Here is an 8,898-nt window from a genome sequence, read left to right as displayed (position 1 = left end):
GAAGAAGAAGAAGAAGGGAGTAGAGGAGGAGGGGAGTGGAGGAGGAGGAGGGGCGTAAAGGAAGAAGAGCTGGAGTGATAAAAAGGTGAAGCAGGGTTGACCGGAAGAGAAATTATACATGCGAACACATACTCAAGTAAATACATGCACAGACACACATATTTACAGGCACGCGAAAAGACTCACGCAGTTCTATCGAAAGAGTGTGAACATGTTGGGATGGACAAGGACTTGGAGCGAAAAAGAACGGGAAGAGTTTAAAATTTAGTAATATATATTGTCAATGAAATATTATCAAGACTCATTCAACTTACAGTGTGCTCATACTTGGCAGGTTATGGAGGGCTTTTGCTACAAGTTTTCCGATATTATTATTATGCAAATATCTGTAAAATAAGAATTGGAGAAAGTAGACAATATCAGGATGTTGAAGGAGGCGAAGGAGACGATGAGAAAGTAGTAGAATACGAAGGGATAGAATGAAGGGGCTACATTAGAAGATGAAAAGAAAGAGGAGCAACAAACACTACATCAAAGGCAGAAGAAAATAGAAAGGAAAACAAGGAAGAAGTAGGTGACGTAAAATACAAAAGCAAAAATTAAGATAAAACACAAAACGAAGAAGATGAACAACATCGACAACAAGGAAAGAAGTGAAAATGATCTAGAAGAAGAAGAAGAAGAAGAAGAAGAAGAAGAAGAAGAAGAAGAAGAAGAAAATTGAAGAGAAAAAGAGCGGAAACTAGAATGAAACGATGAAACAGGACAAACAGAAAGTTGAAAAACAAAATAAGAAAACTAAAGACGAAAATGAGAAAGGGAAAGAAAATGAGAAAGAAGAAATTGAAAATGAGAGAGAGAAAGAGAGCATGTAGGAAGAGGCAAGGACGTGGAGCGAAAGAGAATGGGAAGGTTTTAAAGATTTAGTAATTCATTGTCAATTTCATATTATAAACAAGACTTTTCCAACTTACAGTGTTGTCAACCTGGACAGATCTTGGATGGCCCCTACTTCAATTGTTCTGATATCATTATCATTCAAAAATCTGTAAGATAAAAAGAGGAGAGGGTAAACAAAATTCATTATGTTGAAGAAGAAGAAGAAGAAGAAGAAGAAGAAGAAGAAGAAGAAGAAGAAGAAGAAGAAGAAGAAGTAGCAGTAGTAGTAGTAGTAGTAGTAGTAGTAGTAGTAGTAGTAGTAGTAGAAAGACAAGCACGGAAAGAACGGATGAGGTGGCTACATTAGAAAGAGGAACAACAACCACTGTATCAAAATCAGAAGAGAAGAAAAAGGAACAGAAGGAGGAAGTAGATTATATGAAATACAAACAAAAAAATAGGATAAAATAGAGAAACACAAAACGAAGAAGAAAATGAAGAAGGGAGGAGAAGAAGAAGAAAAAACAGAGGATTGAGGCGAAAAATAAACTAGCGAATAATAGAGGGAAAACGAAATACGAAGAAACCATTTAAAAAGAATTGAATAACACAGAAAAAATAATAAGAAGAAGAAGAAGAAAGTAAAGGAATATCGGGATGCTCATAAAAACGAAAAGAAGGAAGGTAGCAAGAATAAGAAATAAAGGAAAAAGGGAGAGGAAGAAAACCAAGAATTTACTAGTAGTAGTAGTAGTAGTAGTAGTAGTAGTAGTAGTAGTAGTAGTAGTAGTAGTAGTAGTAGTAGTAGTAGAGCCAGAGTGGATAAGAAGATAAAGCCGGATTGGCCAGAACAGAAAGTATACATGCGAACACATTCAGCTACACACGCGCAGACACACACATTTACAGACACTCACAAAGTATCACAGAACAGCATAGAAAGCGAGTGAGGATGTAGGGAAGGACAAAAACGTGGAGAGAGAAAGAAGGGGAAGGTTTTAAAGATTTCGCAATCCATTATCAATATTCATATTATTAACAGACTTACAGTGTTATCAAACTGGGAAGATCACGGAAAGCAGCTGCTTCAAGTTTTACGATATTATTATTATCCAAATATCTGCAAGATAAGTAGAGGAGAAGGTAGATAAACATCTTTATTTTGAAGAGGGAGGAGGAGGAGGGGGAGGAGGAGGAGGAGAAGAAGAAGAAGAAGAAGAAGAAGAAGAAGAAGAAGAAGAAGAAGAAGAAGAAGAAGAAGAAGAAGAAGAGGTTGCTAATCAGTTGTGATGTAGACGAAAACAGCATACATGATATACATTTCGATACACTTGCAGGCACACATTCACAGGCACACAGTGACAAACAGCTTCTATATACATATAATGATGTTTGCACTAACTGTTACCGTTAATTGTCACGCACTCATTTACACCAAGCCTGAAGAACAGGCACTCACATATATTCACAAACATTAATGCATTTTGAGCCAAGACAGAGTTTACACATACATGTAGACATAACAATGCAAGCACCAAATTGTTCTCCTGATCTATCACGCTCTCATATACCCCATATCACAAACAATAAACCACATCTTTGGAAAGACTAGTGCCGGTGCTTACAATGAAGAGTGGCACGATATAGATTTCGAGATATATCGTCAATGAAATACTTAAAAATAAAACCAGTTCAACTTACAGAGTTATTAAACTTGACAGATTTTTGAAGGTGACTGATTGGATTTCCTTGATATTATTAAAATTCAAGTTTCTGGAACATAAAATGGAGTTAATAAGAAAATGTATAGAACATATTTGTAACGGATTTTTTACTCAACAATTAGACGATGGTATGGGTGGGAATTTGAAACTGTTGATGAGGAAAAAGAAGTGTTACGATCAGGCAAATTCTTATGCATAAAAGGGGTAAATTTCTGATCGCAACAACAGGAATTGTTCAAACAGGGAATTAATATTCAAAGATTGGGATTATGTGACAACAGGTATAATACCCAAAGAAATTAATGTCCAGTATTCAATTGTTTAAAGGTAGGAGGTGAGCGGTCCGAACCGTATGCAGCTTTCTCTCGTATTTTGTACCATCCACGCCAAGCTCTCCTGTCTTCTTAACTCACCTTTTTAACAGGAAGTAAACAAGAATACCTATCTTGTCCCATGCTCACTTCCTGTATATATATATATATATATATATATATATATATATATACGTCATTTCAATTCTACCAAAAGGTCGTTGACAAACGTTTATCTCGCCACATTCAGAAAACATTGTAAGTTCTCTCATTTAATTATATTATAGATATACATAACATTCTCCTCCTTAAAGGAAGAAAGTTAAACGCAGTGAAAACTTTCTTATTTACAATGGCAAAATACGAGAACTGCATAAGTCACACAAATACATGTAACATCCTGTCACAATCAGCTGACTCGACATAGTGCTTCCGCAATGACATTGTTTTACCTCTAATATGTTGAATATTGAGATTAAATTCTTGCAAAGATAAACCCCATCTCATTAATCTCTGATTTTTGTTCTCCTTGCGCAGAAAAGTCAGCGGATTGTGGTCGGTGAACACTTCAATGGAATACTTGGTGGTTCCCAAATATACGTCAAAATGTTGCAATGACAATAACAAAGCAAGGATTTCTTTCTCAATGGTTGAATAATTTCGCTGGTGTTTGCCAAATTTGGTTGAGTAATAACAAACAGGATGATCAACACCCTTTGCATCTGATTAAAACAGAACACCGCCGACACCAGCGTCATTTGCATCAATAGAAACCTTTAATGGTTTCCCAAAATCTGGTGCTATCAAAACTGGAGAACTCATGAGTATGGCTTTTACTTTCTCAAACGCGGCCCGACAATTGTCACTCCAAATACATTTGACACTCTTTATCAACAAATTAGTCTAACAGTATCACATTTGATTGTAAACATAATATAGACATGCTTAACTGTCATACTAATACTAAATCAACTATTATCAATACAACTGTAACTATAAACATCTTCAATTTAGGAAATAATGTTGCGAAATGTGGCATCCTAACACCAACACAACTCCAACAGTCAAGCCAGCAGCTGGGAAACCGCAAGCCTGCCCAGCAAGCCAACTTACTTAGAGGGGAAGAATTAGTAGAAGCCGGCCGGATGTCTTGCGTGATATCGTTCTTCGTCACCCTGTTCACTTCGACTGGTCACATCGCATCTTTTCACAGAATGTCTTCGTTACCAAATTCACACTGACTTTTCTCCTCCCTGTTCACATCGCCAACTTTTCTCCGACTGTGTTCGTTACCATCTTGACACTGAATGTAGTTCCCCATCACCTGATCTGGGATAAACTGCTCACATTGCTTACCTCTCATCGCCAAATCTTCACATCACTTACCTCTCATTTACAGCTCTACTCAAATCTCAACTCTCATCGCTCAACTCTTCATATCACCCAGCTCTTTACATTGCCCAACTCTTCACAACGCCTAACTCTTCACTTACCCAACTCACGTCGTTAACTGACCGACACCACGCATTCCATCCCTAATTCAAATTGTCCACCCTACAGTAAAAACGTACACAGGAACGTGTGGTATGCTTTACATCAATCACGGGATCGTGAACATTATTTCTCATTAGAATGAATTATGATCCATTATTGGTTTTCTTTTGTAGAACTACAGAACAGTATTTTGATTTCCAGTAGTACCATTTAGAATTATATCTATCAGAATATTTCTTCCATTTTATACTCTCCTTCATAACAACAATATATGCAACACGTTATGCTAACACCAACAGTTTTCATACTTTCCGTTCCCTGAATATTGTCTTAAGGAATTTTGATGTAATGTTGGTTCAGATATTGGTCTGATACCATCTTCGTGTGCAATATTGTAAATTATAGACTCCGTTTGAATCAACATGTACAGAGAAACAGTTTACTTTTTACTCCAACATAACATCATGTTTGAAAACTGAGGTCAAAAAAATAAGGTATTATTTAAGAACATAACTAACGAGAATTTAAACCACTGAATGTGGAAAATATGTAGAAATTGTCTAATACTTACAAAGATTCAACATTCGGTGGAATGGGTTGTGGGACCGACGTCAGTCCCCGAGATGAGCAATCTATATCTGTCTTAGAATATTGACATTTGCATATGCTGCAAATGTCTGACGCAGCATGAGACTCCAAACATAATCTCATAAAGAGTACCAATACAGAACTCAATTTCAATTGATAAAACATTTTTAGACGTAGATTAATCTGTAAAAGAAGAAAATATAAAAGATCAGAAACTTCAATGTCGTTTCTTTTCTATTGAAGTTTCTTCGTAGTACAAGCATTGTCCCCTGTTCTATGAGATGGATTTATCTTTGATTTCATTTTCAGTTTCATATTTAAACTTTCCAAACTGAATTCAATGATAATCCAATGTGGAAAACATAATAAGCTATAGCTTTAATGAATGATAATGTCTAAGATAAACAGAACGTAAATCGCCCCTGATTACACACGCACAAACACAGACACACACACACACATTATACATATATGCGGAGTGCATGTGTATGTATGTAATGACAGAGAGAAAAAGAAAAAAAAATAGTAAAGTAAACAAATAAAATAAATGGGGAAAAGGAAAGAAAATTTATGCCGACAATGCACTCCTCAACACGTGTAATGTACCGGTTAAGAAAATCTTCTGCACTTCCTGCGCGTATAGTACGCCAGAGACCATTCCTAAATAATTTGCAGTTCCATTTTTGATCATTCCAAGTGCTCCTACAATCACTGGTATTGTGACCGTCTTGAGGTGTCACATTTTTTCGATTTCGATTAGCAGATCTTTACATTTTCTATGCTTATCAAATTCTTTTGCCGAGATATTATGGTCACAGGGTATGCTTATGTCAATCAATAAACATACTCTATTGCTTTTGTCTTTCACAACAATATCTGGATTATTTGCCTTGATGGTGCGATCTGTACATACTGGGAGTTACAGCCTAAGGGTGGGGCTTGTACCATTTGTCAGCAGATTTAATATTATAATGACGACACATTATCCAATGTGGATATTGGCCAACTCTGTCATGTCTTCATTTGCATTCTACAGGTGCTAAAACCTTACATCCAGAGATTAGGTGGCCGACTGTTTCCATCCCTTCGTTGCAGTATCGGCACTTTGAGTCTGCATTATTTTTCATCATGTTGACTTGATAGTTTCGGGTCAATAATCTCTGATCTTGGTCAGCCAAGATAAAACTTTCCCTCTCTACCTTTTGCCCTGAGGTCTGTAGCCATTGATGCGTGTGCTTCTGGTCTACACCAGCTCGGATCATTTTACACATCTGTGTAATTTTTCGCACAGTTCCACCCAGCCGTTTGACCGTGAATCCCAAGGCATGAAAGAATCGCCCGTGTCAAATTTATATGTATAGATGTTTATGTTAACTATAAAGGTCCCCAGTTTGAGTTCTAAGGAGCTAATGATCTGAAACCGTGGACAATTTAAGCTGCACTTCTCCACTAACCACTGTTTCCTTCCCTACTGCTCATATCCAAGACCAGCCACCTACCGGCCAGGTCTAACAACACTTTTTCGAGGCCTTTGTACGAGTCATCGAACATCCGATGTGACTCTCACTGTTGTTGAGAATGTTGTTTGTTTCTGTTATTGATGTTGCTGTTTTAAAGTTTGCCTGCTGTTGGTGAAGTTGTTATTGTTGTGGGTATTGTATTTGTTGTTCTATCGCTTTGCTTATGAGACTAGGCACTCTGTCTTCCAACTTATTGCACTTGGTGCTCACAAATTTTGAGGATTTAGGGGTCAAGTCAGTATTTTCACAAGCCCTCCTTAACCACTAGGGTACTTTGGTGACTTCCGAGGTCACTTCTATATCCGAAGAGTAGACTGGATTTGCATTTAGTTTCTTCCATATCGTTTGCTGTTGCTAGCGGTGGTCGGGTTTGTGGAGGTGTTCAGGAGACTTGTTTCACGCTTTTCCCTGAGTGAAAGCTGTTGGGTTTATAGTTGCTGTGGTGGGTGCTGCTACCACCTTTTTAATTGCAGTAGATGTTGCGCTTGAAGCAGCGATGCGGGGCGATTCATTCCTTTCAATTTCACCACTTTGAAGTAGAAATCTTTGAGGTGATCTAGTGTGCCACAAATATGACATCTGGGGTTTCTACCCTTTATGACCACCCGCATCTACCCCGCAATCTCCGAAATAGAAAAAAAAGTTTGGTATGCTAGCTGCGTCTTCTGGAAACAACCAAAACTTGGACTGCCATTACTCTTGTATATTGTTAGGGGTTTGATTTAATGCTATTTCCCCTTGATCCTTTATCGCAGCTATTTCTCTGACCTGGTCCCTATGAGGGGGTACATTTGTGACCCTGAGTTCGTCACATGACGTTCTATATCTAAGGGCAGCATCGCGAACTGCAGGAAGGTGCAGTTCGTTGCATCCATCGTACGCACATCCACTTTATTGCTACAGTTGGCCACCACGGTCCCCTGTTGCATTCCTTGGAAGATATACACTACGGAACGCTACACATCTTCCAATTTTTTTTTCCTATTTCGGTTGGGGAAGGGAATTGTAGCTTCGTTTCTGGGCGATTGATGCTCTTATAGATTATTGTTATTTTCATGGTGTACACCATTCCCCTTTCTGGGAGTGAAATGACACCAGGCTGAACGATATTTTTCCTGTGCTTTGTAGTGATATCCACTTATTCTTCAAGTAATAATACGTTTCCCCGATCTGTGACGTTCGCGAAGAATGACTTTTCTTTATAGATTTTCATCGTTGTTGTTGTAGCTGCTGTTGCTGCTACTGCCCGTGTAGATTAGATTATTGCTCTATTTTCATGTTACTGTTGCTATTTTCTTAACTGCAGCACCTGCTGCTGATGTCTATGTTACTGTTGTTGTTGTTATTGTTGCTGCTTAAACTATCAGCGCCATTGTTGAGAGCTTTATTGCTGCTGCTGATTACACTATCATCGTTGCTGTTGTTTAGTTAGCTCTGTTGTTGTTGTTGTTGTTGTTGTTGGAGTAGTCGTAGTTCACACTAATATTAGTGTTGTTGTTATTGTCATCGTCGTCGTCGTCGTCGTCGTTGTCTTCGTCGCGGATGTTATTTACTGCTGTGGGTTTTATTGTTCGTCGTTTCTTTGCTGATTTCAATGGGAGTGGCAACTGCCTCGTATGGCCGACTACTATGGCAGGTCGTTCAAGTACCACCTAAGTGGTGAGGCAAATACATTTCCTCCTAAAAATACTCCTCTATTTAAATTTTTAGGAAAAGAAATTAATAGAAGATATGTATGGGAAAAATTCTCGGAACAAGCTGATGCCAGTTCCATCATTGGAGATTGGAGAATCTTCAGTAGAAATCTGGATGCATCCGCAAAACAAAAGTTACAATTTCAGTTCTCGGAAATACTATAAAGAAAGTAAATTTAGAGAAAACTACCAGCGATATTTCAAGCTTAGATGTCATGTGTGATGCCTAATAATAATTATTTCTAATTTTGTCACAATGCCGGCAATTTTAGGGGAGGTGTTTGTCAATTACTTCGACCCCCAGTGCTATATTGTCATCTCATCAATCCCAGAAGGATGAAAGACTAATTCAAACTCGGCGATTTTGAACTCAAACCGTAAAGACGGACAAAATGTCACTACTTCTATTTGTCCGACGTGCTAACAGACTCGTCATTTCACCGCATTCACAATAAAAATATTTTCGTTATTTCGTTATTAGCCACAGGAGCAGAACACAAAACAGAAAAGGACAATACAACACAAGGGACAAGATATATACATATAGAGATATATATATATATATACACACACACACATATATATGTATGTATGTATGTATGTATGTATGTATGTATGTATGCATATAGATTTCGCCATGTAGGACTGCTGAAATCCACAAGTTTTTTCGTTAGGATAGATCGCTAGC

At 37.8% G+C, this 8,898-nt stretch overlaps 1 protein-coding gene across 1 annotated transcript in view; it reads right to left on the bottom strand.

Annotated features, from left to right (window-relative positions):
- LOC106873888 (protein artichoke) overlaps window positions 1-8,898 on the bottom strand; it is a 111,765-nt gene that overhangs the window by 47,463 nt on the left and 55,404 nt on the right. Inside the window, exons 2-6 of the mRNA XM_052978038.1 lie at window positions 4,980-5,179; window positions 2,581-2,652; window positions 1,928-1,999; window positions 975-1,046; window positions 315-386 (exon numbers count right to left, since the gene is read on the bottom strand). Of these exons, the coding sequence (XP_052833998.1) occupies window positions 315-386; window positions 975-1,046; window positions 1,928-1,999; window positions 2,581-2,652; window positions 4,980-5,161 (470 nt within the window). The 5' untranslated portion in view covers window positions 5,162-5,179. The remainder of the gene's footprint in view (window positions 1-314; window positions 387-974; window positions 1,047-1,927; window positions 2,000-2,580; window positions 2,653-4,979; window positions 5,180-8,898) is intronic.

Source organism: Octopus bimaculoides, chromosome 29 (assembly GCF_001194135.2).
Source record: "Octopus bimaculoides isolate UCB-OBI-ISO-001 chromosome 29, ASM119413v2, whole genome shotgun sequence".
In the NCBI taxonomy this organism is placed as follows: Eukaryota; Metazoa; Mollusca; class Cephalopoda; order Octopoda; family Octopodidae; genus Octopus; species Octopus bimaculoides.
The sequence above is the reverse complement of the archived record's forward strand: the minus strand, read 5'-3'. Positions and strand labels throughout refer to the sequence as shown.